The sequence below is a fragment of the Panthera onca genome, chromosome A2 (genome assembly GCF_046562875.1).
Source record: "Panthera onca isolate mPanOnc1 chromosome A2, mPanOnc1 haplotype 2, whole genome shotgun sequence".
Lineage (NCBI taxonomy): Eukaryota > Metazoa > Chordata > Mammalia > Carnivora > Felidae > Panthera > Panthera onca.
The window spans coordinates 54,026,569-54,047,235 of NC_138340.1; the positions used below are offsets into that span (position 1 = coordinate 54,026,569).

Genomic DNA, 20,667 nt, shown 5'->3' on the forward strand with positions numbered 1-20,667 from the left:
AACTCATTTAATATTTCCACTGTTGCTTTCATGAAGATAAGATGAGGTCACCTGAGGCATCTTATGATAAGCACAGGGGCTGTGTCATCTCTGTGTCCCCACATCATGCTGACTCTCTTTGCTCCCACTGGGAAAGCCCTTCCCATTTGTCTCCTTTATCTTAAAGATTAAGGAGTAGGAAGGCTTTTCTAACTGCCCCAGTTCACGCTCATCGTCACCCTCCCTCATCTGGGTTACGATCGCATCAGCTATCTGTGCTTGACACAGTGGGCATGAGGGCCAGCGGTGATATGTTCGTCTCTCCAACCATCTTGAACTCCTGAAGGACAAGGCCTGGGTCCTTACTGTTCTAAGGGTGCCCAGCCGGGAGGAGGAGCTTGATCAAGACTTGAAGAATGACAGAGTTGTTAGCACTTGGACCAGTCAGTGTTGCAGGAATTCAGGCCTGGGAGCCAGGAGTTCCTGGCTTCAGGTCCAGAGGACTCCCTTTTCCTGAGGATGACCGAATGGCTCTGGCAGCGTGAATGTCCCTCAGTGTGCTTGCGGAGCTCCTGCTTAATCGTGGATAAATTTTAAATTTCCAGGAAGCTAGATTAACTGTGTTTTAAAATCAGCGCATATGTGATGTCAGCTAGGTACAGAGGAAAAGGCATCAGGAAGTACATCAAGATTACAACAGCAGGCGTGACTGGGTGGCTCAGTTGGCTGAGCTTCCAACTCTTGGTTTTGGCTCAGGTCATGCGCTCAGGGTCCTGAGAATGAGCGCTGCGTCTGGCTCGGCGTTGAGCATGGAGCCTGCTTGAGATTCTTTCTCTCCTTCTCTCTCTGCCCCCTTTCTCTCTCTAAAAAATAAATTAAATTAAGAAAAAAAAGATTGCAATGGCAGTATTTATCTCAGAAGATGGGATTTTGGTTAGCTTCTATTTTCTTCTTTTCTGTATTTTATAAATATTAATCAATGTAAAAAAAACTTTTTCATTGCGTTTTGCAAAATATAAAACAACACAGAAAATGAAACAAAACATTATTCCAAATTCTATCGGCCAGGGACAACCTCACTCAACATGAAAAATGAACATTATTTTAGCTTTCTCTATGACGTATTCATAATATGTAATTTTTTATAAAAGGCATTATAGTATTAAATGTTTTCTAAAATGAGGACAATTTTTATATGTGCTCTCTAATTCGATTATTTAAAAAAGTAACCCTGGCAGAAAGACTCACAGTTTGCTGCTACTTGGTACCCCAGTATCCATCCCAGAGCCTGGCACATGTTGGTGCTTAACAAATATTTACTGAATAAATGTAAGGAAACACAGTAATATGTGTTCAGTGATTATCTCTGGGTGACAGAGCAAAGGGTGATTTTCTTCTTCTTTCTACTTCCTTATATGCTCCATATTTTTACAGTGTTTCTATGTGCAATCTTGCACAATAAAAAGTTTTAATTAAAAAGCAACAGGATGCATTAAAAAAGATATATAGGGAGAGGAGTACTGGCTGCTGGACTATGAGTTAGGGTCCCCAGTATGGAGGAAGGCTGAGGATACAGTGAAGTGCCAGCCAGGCTTGGGGTCGAAAGGGCTAATGGTCACCAGCAAAGCCCAAAGCATGGGCAGGGTGTGAGTTCTAGCAGCAGACCAGCCTTTGTGGATCAGAGATCAGAATCCCGATATCAGCATGTCTCTGTGCTTCTGTGTTTCTTTTCTTGTTGCTTTTTCCTTAGTGTTCAGTTTTGCTAATCACAGGCAGTCCCATGTGTGCTGCAGAGACCTGAGGAAAGGGGCTTATGGTCACACTTGGGGGAGGACATTTGTAGGGGAGCAGCACGCCCGAGGGTCAACCTGAATGGGAAGACAGAATGTCACCTCCCACCCAGGGAGGAGAAAAAAAAAGGACAAGCAAGAGCCCCCTAATACCGAGAAACTCTTCTTCCAGGGCTAAACCTAATCGGGGATGGGTGTGTATATCCATTCTTGATTCTCGAACAATAAGGGTTTGAACTGTCTGGGTCTACTTAAATGCAGATTTTTTTTTTTTAAGTTTTTTTTTTTTAATTTAATTATTTTGAAGGAGACAGAAACAGTGCAGTGGGGGAGGGGCAGAAAGAGAGGGAGAGGGAATCCCAAGCAAGCTCCACACTGCCAGCACAGAGCCCAATGTGGGGCTCGACACGAAACCAGGAGATCATGACCTGAGCCGAAACCAAGAGTTGGATGCTTAACTGACTGAACCACCCAGGCGCCCCCGTAAGCAGATTTCTTTTTACCTCATTGCGTTATAAATGTATTTTCTCTTCCTTTTCCTACTTTTTTTTTTTAATTTTAGATATTTAATATTTATTTATTTATTTAGAGCACACAGGTCGGGGAGGGGCAGAGAGAAAGGGAGAAGAGAGAATCCCAAGCAGGCTCCAGCTGACAGCACAGAGCCCAGCATGGAGCTCGATCTCACAAACTGCAAGATCATGACCTGAGTCGAAATGAAGAGTCTGTTGCTTAACCATCTGAGCCACTCAGGCACTCCAGGGGATAATCTTAACAGTTTTTTTTTTTAGAGCTGTTACTATGTGCAAGGTGCTAAGACTTTAGATGTGTAAAGAATGTAATCCTCCCCACAATTCCATGAGGTAGTAGCTTTTGCTATCATCCCTAGTTTATAGATGGGGGCCCCAAAGCACATTGGGTTTAGCAGTTTACCCAAAAGGACACATAGCTGGTGAGTGGCAAAGAAAGGGTTTGGACCTAGGCAGGCTGGTGCACTGAGTTCAACAGCAGAGTGCTCCTGAAAAGCCTAAAATTACTTTACATGAGACGCAGCCGCTTGAGGGGGTTTCTGGGAAGCATGAAAATTAGCTGCAAAGATATCACAGAATAACAAAATACTCAGGATATGACAGCAAGAATTTTTAAACAGAGGACCAAATTGTCTGTGTGGTCAGTTATTAACTGTGTACAAGTTGCATATATCGACAGGTGGGGTCTGGAAGGGAATATGAAAAAATAGAGTTGAAGTATCAAGGCAGGAGATTATGGGGGATTGTTTTCTCATGTAAATGCTTTTCTTGAATAATATTATGAATATATATACATATGTACTAATCTTTGCTATACCTGAAGAAGAGGAGGATGACGAAGAGGAAGAGGAGGAGGAAGATGAAGAGGAGGAGGAGGAGGAGGAAAAACACTTGTCTCTCTTGGGTTGTTCTTGAGGAAAGAGTCCAGCTTCCCTGTCTTGCTTGTGGAAATCCGTCTCTCCATCTGGGAGGCACACATAGGCAAGGATGAGTGTTTCTTGCCCTTCCTACCCCAGAGACCACCAAGACCTCCCCAGGTGTCTCCTTGGACTTGGGGGCCAGGAATGGCTGGGATCTTTTCCCAAACACGTAGGGCCAGTGGAAGGTGCAGGAGATCAGAATTCTCAGAAGCCTTGGGGGCTCTAGGAAGGCCCAAGGCATAAATTTCTCTGAATATGGAGACTAGAGAGGGGCTTTTCAGCCCCCATCCTGCCCAGAGGTCACTAGACTGTGTCGCCGATGTAGGATTCACTGTAAATTACAGGGCAGGTATGATCTGGTCAAGCGAACCCTCTCATCCCCCATTCTGGGGCCGAGCAGGACCATTCCCACCTTCTCGGAACTCTCCCCAGTGCGAGACCCTCTCCTAAGTCCCCAGAACCCCCTTGAGATTTGGGAAGCAACTGAGGGTCTGCAAAGCTAAAGAGTTCTAGGGGACAGACTGGACCAAGTGTGTGTGTGTGTGTGTGCATGTGTGTGTGTGTAAAACACTACTTCTCCAGAGGATTCAACTGTGACTTGAGCCACTGTGAAACATGAGCTAAGCAGAGCCTTCTGTTCATCAGCACTGCTGGACTCTACCTCCCACATGGCTTTGCCCAGAGGGTGAGAGGAGGCAAACATACAGTCCAGATCTTCTGTTTCTCCAGGGACTCGACTGTGATCTTGAGTCTGGGAAGAAGGTCCTGAAGTCTCCATGGTTTTCCCTGGAAGAATAACAGTAAGTAATTAGAATAACAATAATAATTAATTTCACCTCAGTTAATCCCCTTAATGTGTAAACAGCTTGGCAAATAAAGAAGAAAAAGACAAACACCCAATATTCAAAAATACAAGAAAACAACTTATAAAAAAAGAATATACAATTAGGGAAATTTAAATAATGATCATCTTTTGATAATATTGGTAACTTATTTATTTTTTTAAAAAATAGACTTTAGTTGTTAGAGCAGTTTGAGGTTCACAGCACAATTGAGTGGATGGTACAGACAGAGATAACTAACATGCCCCCTGGCCCCAAACATGTATTTTTAGGTGTGATATTTATTTATTTATTTATTTATTTATTTATTTATTTATTTTATTAAAAAAAAATTTTTTTTTAACGTTTTATGTATTTTTGAGGCAGGGAGAGACAGAGCATGAACAGGGGAGGGTCAGAGAGAGGGAGACACAGAATCTGAAATAAGCTCCAGGCTCTGAGCTGTCAGCACAGAGCCCGACACGGGGCTGGAACTCACGGACCGAGAGATCATGACCTGAGACGAAGTCGGCCGCTTAACCGACTGAGCCACCCAGGCGCCCCTAGGTGTGATATTTATATAAGGTTATATTGACTTAAAGTGTCTGTAAATGTAAGGATAAATACTGAAATTTTTATGATAAAATTATATGATGTCTAGGACTTTCTTCAACATGATCTTATTGGGGGGTTGGATGGTGTAGGTTGGAGTCCAAATAAACAAACACGACCACGAGTTAATAGTTATCGGAGCTCTATCAAAATATAAATTGTGGTTATCTCTGAGTGGTGATATAATGTATTTTTTGTTTCTTATTTTTACTTTACATTTTCTAAATTTTTAACAGTATTGCTTTTGTTGTAATAAAATAGCCAAGAATCTTTCCTTAGTTAAAAATGTAATATGCCAATATCAGAATAGTATATATCAGTGTATATCAGTACTTAAGCCCTTTTACAAAGGGCTTCTCTGAGCCTGATCACAAACCAAAGTCAGGTAGGAGTTTGGCTTAATTGCTCCTCACATTTGAATTATAGTTTCTAGACAACAAAACTTCCCCAAATATTGTCTCCTTTGACTGTTACAATCACCCTTCAAGGTATTTTTATTACCCCTATCTTATAGAGGCACAGAACCCATATGAATACACCTCAAAACATTGGTCTGGGGCACAAAACTACTCAAAGGCCACTCTGGAGTCCGGCCCTGCTGGAATGCCTTTCCAGCATTTCCATGCATTTCCATGAAATTCCAGTATCCACAATTATGGTGACGGTAAGGGCAGGAAGCAGGCACTTGAAGGTGAAGAGCAAAGTTTGGAAATCTATCCCATCAGGACACTATACTCCGTACTTTCCTGAAATTCTGAGAGGGAGCTAGAGGTAACTCTGGAGGGTGGCTTTCAGGTGAATGTACAAGAAGGCCATAACTGTGGCCTTGGAAAATCCAAACGGCTGACCAGAGTCAGCTAGTGCTCTCGGTGGGGAAGATATATGGAGAAGGGTCTCCCTACCAAAGCCTTTATTTTAGCTGGGCACATGGCCACCCAGCTACGGACTATGTTCCCAGCATCCCTTGAAGCTAAGTGTGGCCATTTGACTACATTCCTGCCAATGGAATGTGTGTGGATGTGATACGTGTGGTGGTGTGACAGTAACTGTTTAATGGCTCTCCAGAAAAAAAAGTACATACGCATACACACACACACACACACACACACACACACACACACATTTGTTATAAGTTTACTGATGTAAAAAATGCATAGCATACAGTTTACAAATAATAAAATATACAGTACTCTTTATTGCAAATCCCACACACCTGTAACTTCAGTGTGATTTGGAATTTCTTGCAAAACCTGCTATCAGTTTTTTATAAGTCCATCACCAGCAATAGTGTCAAAATCAAACTACTATAAGTTATTGATTACTATCAGTTTCAGCAAAAAAGTTGCCGACATGATTGATGAACGTGAATACTCCTAATGTAAATGTCAGCTGATATTTTCTTTCACATTAACGAGTAAGACAAAAGTGAAACAACCAAGGCATTCATTGTCACAGTTTGTCAGTGATATGAGCAACTTCTTTGCTGAATCGCATTAGTTTTCAAATTCCAGAAGACTATTTTCTCAACTTGTGCTATTTACAATGTAATGGCTGTAGGTGCAACCCAGTTTTAGGTTGAATCTGCATTATTAGTGTTTTCTTGATCACTTTCTAACATTTAGACCATCAACAAAACGAACCATCAAGCTCTGATTTGTAGAGGTGACTATTTTCTGTGGTGTAAATACTCCCACCATGACTGATTTCAAGCTACCAATATGAGGTCATGGAGTGCAGAGTCGGGAAGGGATGTACCATAGAACACATTATGTGGTGTTTCTACCCTATGAAAATCTACCTATGAAAATCTCAAGTGCCTAGGTAATAGCAGAAAGTAGTGAAATAAATTAGGAAGTCATACATTTTGAGCACGTATTAACTTTGTTTTTTAATATATTTTATTTAATTGTACATTTCTTTTTTTATTAAAACTTTTTATTCTTATTTTTTTAAATGTTTTTATTATTTATTTTGGAGACACAGAGAGAGCGAGAGAGAGAGAGAGAGACAGAATGTGAACTGGGGAGGGGCAGAGAGAGAGGGAGATACAGAACCCGAAGCAGGCTCTAGGCTCTGAGCTGTCAGCACAGAGCCCAACACGGGGCTTGAACTCACAAACCATGAGATCATGACCTGAGCCGAAGTTGGCCATCTAACCAACTGAGCCACCCAGGTGCCCCTAAAACATTCTTTTTTAAAAATGTTTATTTTTGAGAGAGACTGAAAAGGAGAGCAAGTGGGGAAGGGGCAGACAAAGAGGGAGACAGAGGATCCAAAGCGGGGTCGGCGCTGACAGCAGAAAGCCTGATGCAGGCCTCGAACTCATGAACAAAGAGATCATGACCTGAGCCGACATCGGATGCCCAAACGACTGAGCCACCCAGGTGCCCCTTAATTGTACATTTCTATAACTTAATAAAGGTTGGGCTTAATAATCAGCGTCCAAAGTTCCTAAAGATTTAACAATCTATGCTCACAGGTGATACAGCCTGGTGTCAGCTCCAGGCATACTTCTGCTTGCATTCTACTTCCTCTTTCCTGCTTTGCATATGCTGGAACTCAGACACCGGGTGGGGGTGGGGGAAAGTGAAACAATCTCCTTCATGCATAACAAGCCAATACCCCAGGGAATTCCTGAGCAAGAAGTCAAAAGGAAATCTAAGCCTGGAAAGGCCTCATGCCCCAGAGCCACCAGCCCATCCAAACCTGCCTCTGATCAGCTATGTGCACGGAAATAAACTTCTCTCTTATTTGAGCCTGTGATTTGGTCTATTTGTTACAGCAGCATTGCCTGTTGTGCAGGCTTCATTTGGAAGCCTCCCATATTTCTTCTCCCAGTTCAGAGGCTAAGCCCTCAGCTTGGGGTAGATTCCCTACTCTCTGACCAGTTTAGATTAGGGTTACTAACCTCAACGCTCCTGACATTCAGCACCGATGATTCTTTGTACGTGCGAGGTGTTTAGCCTCCCGACTAGATGCCAGGAGCATCCCCCAATGAGTTGTTGTGATGGTCAAAAATGTCTCCAGATACTGCTCAATGTCCCCCGGGGGCAAAAGTCACCCCCACTTGAGAACCACTTGTATAGAGAATCTATCCTTTTTTAAAAATTTAATTGTGTTAAGATTTTTTATTGAGGTATAATTGGCATATAACATCATATCTGTTTCAGGTATACAACATGATGATTCAATATTTGTATACATTGTGAAATGATCACCACAGTAAATCTAGTTACCATATGTTCCCATACAGAGTTACAAATTCTTTTTCTTATGATGAGAACTTTTAAGATCTATTCTTTTAGCAACTTTCAAATATGCACTACTGTATTATTAACCATAGTGACCATTTTGTACATTACATCCCCAGGACTTATTTATTTTATTCCTGAAAGTTTGTACCTTTTGACTGACCATTTCAGCCATCCCCAGCCCCTGTCTCTGGAAATCACCAATCTGTTCCCTGTATCTATGAGTTTTGGGTTTTTACATGTATGTATGGTTGTTTTTAGTGCAGAATCTACTCTTTTTTTGAGAGAGAGAGAGAGAGAGAGAGCGAGTGAGCAGGGGAGGGGAAGAGAGAAGGGGGAGACAGAGGATCCAAAGCAGGCTCTTTGCTGTCAGCAGAGAGCCCGATGTGGGGCTCAAACTCACAAACCATGAGGTCATGATCTGAGCTGAAGTCGGACGCTTAACTGACTGAGCCACCCAGGAGCCCTGGTACAGAATCTACTCTTAATCCACCACAAGACCTTGGCATGGCAATATCCTTCCCTGTGCCTCAAAGGCAGGCCATCTGGGCCTGGATCCTATCAGACACTTCTAGTTGTGGATCTTGGGCAAATTAATCTCTCGCTGTCGCAGTTTCCTCATCTGTAAAATGGGGACAATAATAGTGCTTCTCTCATAGTGTTGTTGCGAAAATGGCATGAGTTAAAACACGTAAAGCATTTAGAACAATGCTTGGTATAAAGCAGGAGTGAAATAAATGCCAGCTGAGATGAAGTCAGACCTCCAGACCTAGGCCATTCTTTCTTACTGTCAAAATTTGTATCTGACCTTCCAAGCACAGCTCAAATGCCACCTCCTTCATGAAGCCCTGTGCCAGTTGCTAGTACCTAACCAATCTCCAGCCTCCTTACCTCACTCCCTTAATCCTCCTCCCCTCAGCGCCCCTGAAGACAGCATTTGTATAGTGTATACAAGCAGATGGACCAGGGTCCAACCACATTCCTGTCACCTGTGCATGGGATGCCCTTGGGCAGACAGGTCCCCTTCTCTCAGCTCTAGTGATCTCAGTTGTGAACTGGTGATGGTAGAACCACAGGGAGGAAAGATGGCCAGGGCCTGCCCTTAGCAGGGCTCAGTGAATGTGAGTTTCCTCTTTTACAGACCTCCTATTACTCTCGACCATTCGGTGTCCAGCCCCAGGCCTGCCCATGCCCTGTCAAAGTAGTGTCTGACCTTCCAGGCACAGCTAAAATGTCACCTCCTTTATAAAGCCCTATGCTAGTTGCCTAACCAGTCCTCATCCTCCCTACCCTACCCTACTCAGCCCTGCCCTTCTTTCTTGCTAACAAAACTGCAATTTTGTTCTTCCAGCTCCAGTTAGATACTTGTTTTCTCAACCTCCCTTGTATCTGGGAGTGGCCATGCGACCCAGTTTTGGCCGAGGAGAAGTGAGCAGGGGTTTGGCTGGGGTTCTGGGAAAGGTTTTGCTTCTCCTGACAAAAGAAACCAACAGTGCTGGTGCTGTGCCTTGGGTCTCCTTCCTTCCTTGAACATGAACCAGCTGAGCCACCCAGGAGCCCCTGTAGTCAGAATTTTTGATACACACTTCCCCTTTCCTATATCACATTTATGTTAATTGAGCACCTACTATGTGCTAGCATTGGGGATACATGGTGAACAAGTTACATCCCTGTCCTCAAGGAATTTTGTAGTAGACCAGGGGGCTGTGGGAGCCCAGGGGACAAATCAGACCAGAGTTAGTCGGGGAAGATTCCTGAAGGAGGGAATGCTGGGGTGAGTTTGGAAGGGCCAGAGGGAACAATGTGCAAAGGCATACAGGCAAGGGGCTTTGTCCCACATGGGAAACAGTTGCAGGAAACAACTCTAAAGAAGGAAGGGATTTGGGGGAGGCCCAGAGTGGACCTCCACCTTATCCCCAGGCATATTGCTCTCCTGAGCCTAGTCAATTCTGCCTCATACCAGACTCTTCTTCCTCAAGGGAGGGCACTTTGTTGCACAATTCCAGGGACCACTGTTCTTATTCACCTTCAGATCTCTCTGCTCAGGGCTCAGCAGAGGGTCTGACACACCCAGGGTGTGTCTCCTCCACTAGAGCTGGAACCTAGGGTGAAGGGAGAGACTAAGACTGCTTCATTTCTGTGTCACTGAACCCTACACAGGGCGTGGCTAAAGGAAAGATGTGATGATGATGATGGTGATGATGACGATGGCAACCATGACAACAAAGTACTTACTATCTGTCAGGCAACGATGTAAGCGCGTCACACATGTTATCTCACGGAGTGCTCACCACGACTCTGTGAGGGCTCACGCTGGTTGCATCCATTTTATTGATAAGAACACTGAGGCACAGGGAATCTAAGAAACTTTCTCAGGGCCATAACTAGTAAGTGGCTGAACAAAGTAGTTGCTTTGTCCACGATGGGAGATGGAAGGAGTGAAGCTGCCACCTCTTCTCAGGCCCTTGTCATTAGCACCAGGAATGAAGCCACTAAGTCATGGGAGTGCTATGCAAATGATGCTGACATGGCTTGTAGTCAGCCACTGGTGGAGCCCCGAGCAGGGTCCTCATAGCCAAAGGAACTTCCTCCGGCACTTTGTCAGCTCAGCCATCAGAAGCAAGGGCAATGGAACTAATGGAACTGTCATGGAGGTTGGAACTGAGGCAGCCCTCTTTCTCCTTTTAACGTCCTTGCCCCATCCCTCCTCCACCCACATTTCTATTATGAGAAAGGATAAATAGAATTAAAAAAAATTAAAGCTCGAGAATCCATGTGCAGGGCAATGCTTAACTCAAAAGGACAGCACTAATGGTAGAGCATCAGGCACTGGCAGAGGGATCGCTGGGACGGGCTTCTAAAAGGTCAAGTTCACAGTGTGTGACCTCCTTTGAAGCAAGATGGACCAAGGGGTGTTGAGACAGAAGTGAGGAAAGAAGAAAGCAGAGAGAGGAAAGAGAACATGGCATGTTCTCCAAGATCTCACTTCACGAGCGCAAGTCTTATTTTACACAGGAAGAAGCTGAGGTTCGGCCAGACAAGTGACTTGTCCAAGGTCGCCCAGCTGACCGGTGGACTCGAATCCAATCCCTGCTCCAGCTGAGAGCCTCCATTCCCTGATCCCGGTTAGAGGCCCCTAAAACCCCCTCTCGCAGGTAACCCCCTATCGGCGACTGAGCCTGCGAGGAATGCCTTTCTAGCGCTTTTCTCCAAAAAGGCCCAGCCCTGCTGAGTCATGGGTGATGCCAGGGCCTCTGCACCCACAGATCTTGCTAAACTGGATTTCCCCTTCAGTTCAGCCCCAAATTCCTAAGCTCCTGCTGTCACAAGGGCCTGGGCCCAGGCTGGGAGGGATACTAGGGGACACTGAGCCGTGACAGCCTCACAGTGCCTTCCCTATGCAGCTCATTTGATCCTCATGCTAACCAGAAGGGAGGCAGAGAAGGGATTATTGTCCCATTTTACAGACGGAAAACTGAGACCCAAAAATGGAGAGGAACTGTAAAAGGTTTTATGGCAACTCAGGGGCCAGGCTGGATCCAGAACCCTGACTCTGGATTCAGGAGCTGGTCCCCTTTCTCCGGTGCCCCGCCTTGGGGAGGGGGCCGGGGGTTGGGGGGTACCGAGTTGGATTTCAACAGGTGGCAAAAGGCAGAATGGGATAAAGGTTTATTAGAAGAAGCATGTGGCAGGAAGTTGAAGGGGTAGGAACCCCGTGAGGTTGGGGAAAATCATCCTGGGCCCTGAAGGTCAGGCTAATGGCCATTTTCCTGTAGGTAGACTGCAGCGTTGTGCCTAGAAGCCACAAACGCAGAGCCAGAGTTAAACAGGTCCCGGCCAGTAAAGGGAACTGGAAACAGAAACAGCAGCTGCTGCCCAAGGCGTGGACATGTGTCATTTTTGTCCACCTGGGACTGAAGCCCCTTCTTCTCGTGATTACACCAAGGGGGCAAGAATCTCCAGAATCTCCTTCGGGCTTCCCAAGCCACCCCAGACGGGCACACACCCTAAAATAAAGTGTATCCTGGTCTGGCAGACACAGCTCCAGGACAAGCATCTCCCAAACTGATCAACCTGCTCCCTAAGTTCCTTTGATATGGAAATTCTAGAGGGGTCACTGCCCTGAACTCAGGTCAGACCATCAGCCTCTCTCTCTCTCTCTTTCTCTCTCTCTCAGGATTCTGACTTGTGATACAAACATAGTGGCTTAAAACAACACCAGTTTAGCATCTCACAGTCCTATAGGTGAGAAGTCCAACACAGGTCTCACTGGGCTAACAGCAAGGGGTCAGCAGGGCTGTGTTCCTTCCTGGAGGCCCTAGGAGAAAATAAATTTCCTTGCTGCTGCTTCTCCTCCCCAACCCCCCTTAATCTCCTTGCTTTATCCAGCTTCTAGAGGCCACCCACAGTCCTTGGCTTCTGGTGCCTTCTTCCATCTGCAAAGCGAGCACTGTCAGCTCAACTCCTCACCTTGCACCATGCTGACCTCTTCTGCCTCCCTCTTCCACTTTTTTTTTAATTTTAGAGAGAGAGAGGGAGAGAGAGAGAGAGAGAGAGAGAGAGAGTAGGGGAGAGGGCAGAAGGAGAGAGAATCTCAGTCAGGCTCCATGCTCAGTGTGGAGCCCAATTCAGGGCTCGATCCCATGACCCTACGGTCATGACCTGAGCCAAAATCAAGAGTCCGATGCTCAACCGACCGAACCACCCAGGTGCTCCCTCCCTCTTCCACTTTTAAGGATCCTCGTGTCAGTGTGACATTGGGCCCTCCCAGGTCATCGAGGATCATCTCCCTGTGCTAAGGTCAGCTGATGAGCATCCTTACTTCCATTCACAACATTAATTCTCCTTTGCCATGTAACCTAACTTAGCTCCCAGAGATTAGGATGCAGACATTTTGGGGGCTGTTAGTCGGCTTGCCACAGTCTCTAACCCCCAGTGCCCGCCACAACCTAGAGCCCTGCAGAGGCTGAGCCTCTTCCTTCCTAAACCAGGTTCCTTGTCTGACTCCACCATGCTCCTGGGCCCCCAAACTCCAGAGATAGGAAGGATGCCTCCAATATTTCCTTCCCAGCCAGGCAAAGCCCAAACTTGTCCCATTTTCCCATCAGGAGGGCCTGGCTTTTCTTCTTCTTTTTTTCAATGTTTATTTTTGAGATAGAGAGAGAAACGGAGCATGACCGAGGGAGGGGCAGAGAGAGAGGGAGACACAGAATCTGAAGCAAGCTCCAGGCTCTGAGTTGTCAGCACAGAGCCCAATGAGGGGTCCTCGAACTTCAAGGTCATGACCTGAGCTGAAGTCAGACTTGCTTAATCTAATCGCTTAATCAGCTGAGCCACCCAGGCGCCCCTAGGGCCTGGCTTTTCTGTTTCCATTGCCTCCCTCCCAAGAGATTTGATAAGGGGACTGAGGGCTTTGGAGTTGGTTGTAACTATGTTCTTATCCCTGTCCTTAGGTGCCTGGCTCCTCTCAGCCTCAGTTTCCCATCTATAAAATGGGGTATTAATATCTGTCTCTGAGAGTGTTGTGGGGATTAAATGATATTATGCCCACAACAAGCCTACCACACTGGCTTAATAAATAAATGAGAGTATCCTCTCCCTTTGTCCATGCTCAGTGTCTCCCAAATTTGGCTAATGATCCAATTTCCCCAGGAGCACTGTTGACAGGCAGAGTCCCAGAACTCTCTCCTTGGAAGGTTCTCATTCAGGGGGCTGGTGTTAGGAGCAAAGTTAGGGTTAGGATGTGGCTCAGGGAAGTCTGCATCGTTAACAAAGGCATCACATGCTAGGCAGAGTGTGGTCCACTCAGACTGCCAGAACCTCTCCCTAGTGTTAAAAAAATAGCCTCCCTGCCTGCCTCTGGCCTCATCCCTCCAAACGCATTGCCGGATTGCCCTGGGCTTCAGTTTCCCCATATCTAGAAGTTGGGATGCGCTCTATAAGGTTCTTCCAGCTTTGACATTCTAGAAAACCAGTCCGACCCTCCAGTTAACTTCTTCAAGATTCATCGAGTGAGCAAAGAACTTTGGGCCCCAGGGTTGATGTGACTTGCAGGAAAGCCCAGAACAGCATGTTCTAATAATAAGATACATACAGTATCTTGTAGGGAACAGCAGCCCCTTGAAATACTCCAGGTAAAAAGGGGATTTTGTAGTCAGAGAAGTTTGGTCAACACTACTTTTCATAGCCCTCATCTAGGAGCTCCACAATGTGCAATTGAATATTAAAGGCTCTGAAAAGGCCTGCAGGAGTGAAAGCTCTTTTGCCCTATTAAATCCAACCCTTCCCCAAACTATGCAAGAGCATTGTCCTTTTCCCCAGAATGTCATTCAATGTCTTTTGGCACAGCTTTGGGAAATGCCATCTGATTCAATCCCTGACATGCCCAGGGTCAGCCTTTCCATCCTGAAGTCCAGGCCTGGGCCCTGTCGCTGCCCACTTTGGACAGTGCCAATTCCCAAGTCCAGAGTTCCTCCATTCCTCCATCGGGATAGTTGGAGAAGGCAATGAATCAGAAACAGACCCTCAGAAGCCAGGGGCAGAGCTTATCAGCAGTTTTGGGATCCCAAGGTGTGGGGTGGTCAATCCTCTCAGCAGTCCCAGGGCAGGGGCTGGGAGAGGAAACTGAGTCAGCTCTCATGAGACCAAGAGCCTGGTCCTGGCCCTGCCCCCAACCCATTCTGTGCCCTCGGGTACATCACTTCCCCCCTGTAGGTTGTTTTTCTCATCTACAAGAGAGAATAATGTGTTATTCACATTTTGGAGCTCGTATGGGGTTGTAGATAGGAAAGTTCATGACAAAATTATCATGCCCTTAGCCAGGACATTATACTGAGGGTATCTTGATTAAGTCACTGCAGCAAAGGGGTCTGACAGAGCCCACTCAGGTCATGCTTCATCACTTTGCTCCCAGCTCTGTGACTTTGGGTAAATCACTTTACCTCTCTGAGCTTCAGTTTCCCTGTCTGTAAAATGGGGATCAGTGTCACTGTCCTGCAGGGTTGCTGGGAGCATTGAGATGAAAAGAACGCTAATTCTGAGCTCCCTGGGAATAAAAATCATGTTTTTCTTGCTCTCTACTATATTCTAGCCCCTGGCTTAGACAAAGGGCTTCATAAAAAGAAGTCATAAAATACTAAATTTAAGAGCTTAAAGAAATGGTAGGCTGGCAAAGTTTCTTTAGCATCTCCTTCTTTCTTTTATATTACTTGTTCACACTCCTTTTTCTTCATTCAGCACCCTCCCCCTTCCTGCCCCAGGCTCACCTTACCCACCCCAGCTCCCCAGGTTTGGCCGTCTCTCCCTTTCTCCAAGCTAGAATCCCACAGAATTGTAGCCGAGAGACCAAAACCGAGGCCCTTAAAAGGAAAGGGACTTGCCCAAGGTCACACAGTGGGGCATCTGGCTATGAACTCAGATCTGAGTCTGAAGTCTAAGCACGGAGGGAACCTCACAGAGGAAGAAGGAAGACGCCGCAGCGTGCACCTCTTCCACCATCTTGTCCCAAGTCCATCCGGGCAGTTTAGTGGTGGGACGACAAGCCGTGCTGCCCAGCCAGCTGACCACAGCCAGACAGACCTGTCATGAATCTAGGTGACTCTTTTGGCCACAGCATACCCAACAAAGCAGCCAGGGCCTAAGGTTGCCTCTGAGCAGTGCAGGGTGGCACTTAGGCTAAAACGCGACAACATCAAGTGTGCAGAAAGAAGGTGGGTGAGCCCAGCTTAGAGGATGTTCATAGAGAAAGACCTAGGATTTTTAAAAGACCCTCTGAAAGGTAAATAAATGTTAGCACAAGCATCTAACTTGATGTTTAGCACACAGTAAGTTCATAATCAATGTTTGTTGAAGTGTAGTATGAGCCAACAAGGTGATAGAGCTACAGAGCCAAGCTAACACAGTCTTAGGTCACATTAACAGAAGCACAGAGCCTAAAATGAAGAAGGTGACCCATATCTCACCATCTCCCATCCTAGGTTCAATTCTAGGTTTTGAACAGAATAGAGTCTGGACAAACAGAGATAATCCAGGGGATGTGGGGGGGTATTAAGATCAGACCCACGAGAAGTGGGTGGAGGAGCAGGGCACTACTCTGGGTGGTCATGAGCACCCTGCCAGGAGAGGTGGCAAGCTGAGGAATGGCAGAGGTTGGCTTAGATGTCCTTAGCTCAGAACCTATTAGTCTTTCAAATTATAATCTCAGTCTATGTCTCTCTACTTAACTTTTGACTAAAGACAGTTAAACAGTATATAGTTCAACCTTGATGTGCACCCCCAGCTGTATACCAGATACTGAACATCGTGTCTACTAAGGGGGAGGTTCCCAGGGCCAGCGGGAAGCTGTGGCCTTGTCTTTCGTTTCTCTACATTCAGCCTACTGCCATACATTGTGGTGCCAGGTTGGATAGATCTGAACAATGCATTTTAAGCAAATCAGCCTCCACGGAATGGACAAATGGCTTCAAAGAGCCCTGCAGAGAAACTGAGGATGGAGATAACGCCAATCGAGAAAATACAAGCAGGCAGCAGGAAAAGTGCGGGACAGACTGCTGGTCACTCAAGTCTTGCGTCAGCCACCTTACCAACTGAAAACAACAATGAATGGGGTCTCATACGCTCAGTATATTGCCGACTGACATAAGAACAGAAAAACTACTCTAGAGGTGGACTCCCATCCACTATTGTCCGTGATTAATTTCACTCTAAGTGTATATTGGGCCTTTAGACATTAGTCAATCATCACGTACTTGTATGTAATTTCTAAGTCAGTAAATATGTATCTGTTGGGGGTGCCTAAAGCATTTTTCTGGAGAAGCGTATGCAATCAAAAAGTGTGACAACCACGGCTCCAGATCCTTAAACCCAGTGAGACACTAGGGGACACTGCTCCCTGTTTGGGTTATGGGGTTGAATCAGATTTGTTTCAGATTTAGGAACAAAGAAAAATTAGGGGGGGCGGTGTAGCCCCCAGTAAAAATTTTAGAGCCCCTCCCCGCCCCAGTGTTTGCAGATTAATGCGAAGAAACCAAAAACTCTGAAAAGGTTTTCCCCAGCTCTAACTTTCCAAGGTGGGTGCCTATTTAAACAGCCAGAGCCAGGGGCGTCTCGGTGGCTCAGTCGATTAAGCATTTCACTCTTGATTTCAGTTCAGGTCATGATCTCACAGTCATGAGACTGAGCCCCTACATTGGACTCTGCACTGAGCTCTGAACACTGAACGTGGACCTGCTTAAGATTCTTTCTCTCCCTTGGGACACCTGGGTGGCTCAGTCGATTAGGCATCCAGTTAGGTGTCCATCTCATGGTTTGTGGGTTTGAGCCCCATGTTTGGCTCTGGGCTGACAGCTCAGAACCTAGAGCCTACTTCGGATTCTGGGTCTCCCCCTCTCTCTGTCCCTCCCCTGTTCATGCTTTCTCTCTCTCTCTCTCTCTCTCTCTCTCTCAGAAATAAACATTAAAAAATTTTTTTTAAATATTCTTTTTCTCCCTCTTTCTCTGCCCCTCCCTCTCCACCTCCACTCCTCCCTCCCCTTGCACATACTTTCTCTCCCTCTCTCTCTTTCTCTCTCTCTCTCTCTCTCTCTCTCTCTCTCTCTCAAATAAATAACTAGATATCTAGGTAAATAGATAAAAACAGCCAAAGCCAATCCAGCCTCCTTTCTCATTCTGTCATCTTAGTTTCACTGTCTCCTCTCTCTCTTTTCCATCTTTTTTCCTGTTTCTCTCTTTCCCCCTCTCCCGCCCCTCACACATGCAATTGGCAACAGTGAACACCAGAAAGCAGTCATCCAGAGTGAGAGAAGGAGCTTGCTTGCTCATGAATGTCGGACAGACCTGGATTCAGTTCCCACCACTACCTTCCACTGACTGAGATCACCGCATACCACATTCATTCTCAGAGCCTCAGAAACCTCCCTTGGAAAAACAGGCATGCTTACCACTCAAAAATAAAATGACAACCTCATTTTAAAATCGTCAAAAGGGGGCACCTGGGTGACTCAGTCCGTTAAGCTTCTGACTCTTGGTTCCTGCTCAGGTCAGGATCTCACGGTTAGTGAGTTCGAGCCCCAGGTCTGGCTCTGTGCTGGCAGCGCAGAGCCTGCTTGGGATTCTCTGTCTCCTGTTCTTTCTCTCCACTCCTCTCCCGCTTGTGCGCTCTCTCTCTCTCTCTCTCTCTCTCAAAATAAATAAATAAACTTAGAAAAGATTTAATTTAAAATAAAACTGTCAAAGGATTTGAACAGACATTTCTCTAAAGAAATGGTCAGTAGTACTCGGAATGCTGTCCACATGTCATCAATACAGAAATGTAAATCAAATCCACAATGAGAGGTGCACCTGGCTGGCTGAAGACTGTTGATCTCAGGGTTGTGAGTTTGAGCCCTACATTGGGTGTAGAGAATACCGAAATACATAAAACTTAAACAAAACAAAACCACAGTGAGATCTCACTTCATACCCTCTAGGATGGCTACAATAAGAAGTCCAGATAATAACAAATGCTGGTAAGGGTGTGGAAAATTTGGAGCCTTCGTGTAGAGTTGGTGGGATTGTAACAAAAACTTGTACACGAATGGCCACAGCAGTTTTATTCACAACAGTCACAAAGCGGAAACAACCCATCAACTGATGAATGAAGAAACAAAACGTGATATGATCACACAACGCCATTCAACCACAAAGAGGAACGAAGGACTGATGACGTGTGACAGCAAGGATAAACCTTGAAAACGTGATGCTAAGTGAAAAAAGCCAGTCAGAAAGGATCACTTATTGTATGATTCCACTTAAATAATATGCCCAGAATGAGCAAATCCATAGAGATCATCCACAAAGTAGACGAGTGGTTGCCAGAGGAAGGAGGAAATGCGGGTTAACTGCTAAAGGGTATGGGGTTTACTTGGGGATGATAAAAATTCTAAATTCTAAATTAGATATAAGTGGTGGTGGTTGCATAACTCTGTGAATATACTAAAAATCACTGACTTGTACACTTTAAAAGGGAACTTGATGGCATGTGAATAATGTCTCAATAAAGTTGTTACTAAAGAAAAAAAGAGGACTTCTCACACGGGTTGCTGTTAAGAGTGAAATAAGGCCTCTGGCAGCACCATGCCCAGTACATCCCTGGTGTGGAACCAGTGCGTGAGAGAGATCTCTCTGAAACGGTAGCCTGGAGAGGATTTCAAAGCACAGGTACCCTAGCATTTTAGAGGGCTACACTAGCCGAGTTCTAGGAGTTTCAGAGACAGGGGGAGGGGGTGGGGGGAGGTCCCATTATGTATAGATCTCCACGGTTTGGACCCCAAACAAAACACACCACACACTTCCCTTACACACACTCCTGACTCAACTTTTCTGGCAATTTCTAAACAAAGCAGTATAAAATAATAAGCACATGACTGTCATCTTTCTAGTCGCCCTTAAAAAGAAAATGGGTTGGGCCTCCAGCCGGAAGGCTGCCTCTGAGGAGGGGCTGGGATGCTCCCAGCAGAGGGGGCTCCAGACACTGGAGGGGCAAGTGGGGGGGAGGCGAGACTGGGGTGGGTGGGGCTCCCTCCAGGCCAAGCCACCTGGGTGGGCCTCTCTGACGGGAGCAGGCCTCCCCTCCCCCAAGGCCTGGCTCTGCCTGTTCAGCATTTTCTCCCCAAAGGTGCCTTTGAGCCCAAGGCAGAGGACTGGCCTCCTCACCCTCTCCAGTCTACCGGGCCTGGCCAGAGAACCCAGGGTGCCTCCGAAGGAAGTGTCTAGAGAGCAGCTGCCTTCACCTGCTGGCAAAGCACAGAGACCGGGATGCTTTGGGGGGAAACATCTTTGTTCTCCCAAGTGTTTGGTTCCACAAGGGCAGAGTGGGCGAAGCCTTTAGAGATCTAGTCTGGACGTTCGTTTCACAAATGGGGTAATTGAGGCTCAAAGGCACCAAGGGGTTTTTGAAGGTCCTGCAGCAAGTGAGCAACAGAATCAGGAGTCAGTCACCTGCTACGGGCTGGCTGAAGCCTCAAAACAACCCAGGGAGGTGAATATTTGTCATACTCCCCCGATACCTCCAGAAATGGAGACTGAGGCACTCACCCAGCTAGGAAGGCATGGAGCTGGGGTTCAAGTCCAGGCCCACCTAGGAACCACAACAGGTCAGCCAGTGGAAGAGGCTGTTCTGAAAACTAACCCTTCACCCTGCCCCTCACCCAGCACATGTCCCATTACCTGTGGTCGGGAGGCCTGTGTTGGCTGCAAGGAGAGCAGTGTGTGGACTGTGCCGATGCCAGGCTGGGCAGGGGAAGAGGGAGGCAGGAGAGGCCAGGCCACACCCCAGTGACAGGGAGGGGGCGGGGCATGAGTTGCCCTGGGCCCCACTCACTCACCAGGGTGGCATTCCTTCCTGCTGGTGCTATCAGGGGGCCCAGGCCTTTCTGTCTGACTTGAGTCTTGCTCATGACACCCCAGGCACAGCAGATGGAGCAGCCAAACCCCCAAACCCACCCCCTGGGCATGGCCATGACTGCTGACTCAGGAGGCAGTGATGTAGGGGGTAGTTGCACTGCCCTTGGCTGGGCCAAGCTCTGGGCAGGAAGGAGGTGGGGTGTGTCCCAGATCCCACCTCCACCTCAAGGGTGAGATTGACTCAGGATGCAGCCATGTGGGCCAACCCGATGCTTTCCCAAGGGGTGAGGTTGGGCAGGCAGCAGGACAGGAGGCCCGGGGTTCAGAGGACTGGGGGTCTCCTGTGAATGGGACTGGCAGTGCCCTCTCCTGGTGAGGAAACT

The 20,667-nt window shown here is 46.6% G+C and overlaps 1 protein-coding gene across 10 annotated transcripts in view; it reads right to left on the reverse strand.

Moving 5' to 3' along the window:
* The window catches only part of TMEM40 (transmembrane protein 40), a 79,815-nt gene that overhangs the window by 31,787 nt on the left and 27,361 nt on the right, over positions 1 to 20,667 (reverse strand). For 7 of the 10 annotated variants that reach the window (XM_060631811.3, XM_060631813.3, XM_060631810.3 and 4 more), the window contains 2 exons: positions 3,925 to 4,005; positions 3,117 to 3,263 (listed from right to left, as the gene is read on the reverse strand). In XM_060631811.3, coding sequence (XP_060487794.3) covers positions 3,117 to 3,263; positions 3,925 to 4,005 — 228 coding nt within the window. Of the gene's footprint in view, positions 1 to 3,116; positions 3,264 to 3,924; positions 4,006 to 20,107; positions 20,231 to 20,667 lie in introns of those variants that run through there. The other 3 variants (XM_060631815.3, XM_060631814.3, XM_060631817.3) reach the window with 2 other exon arrangements.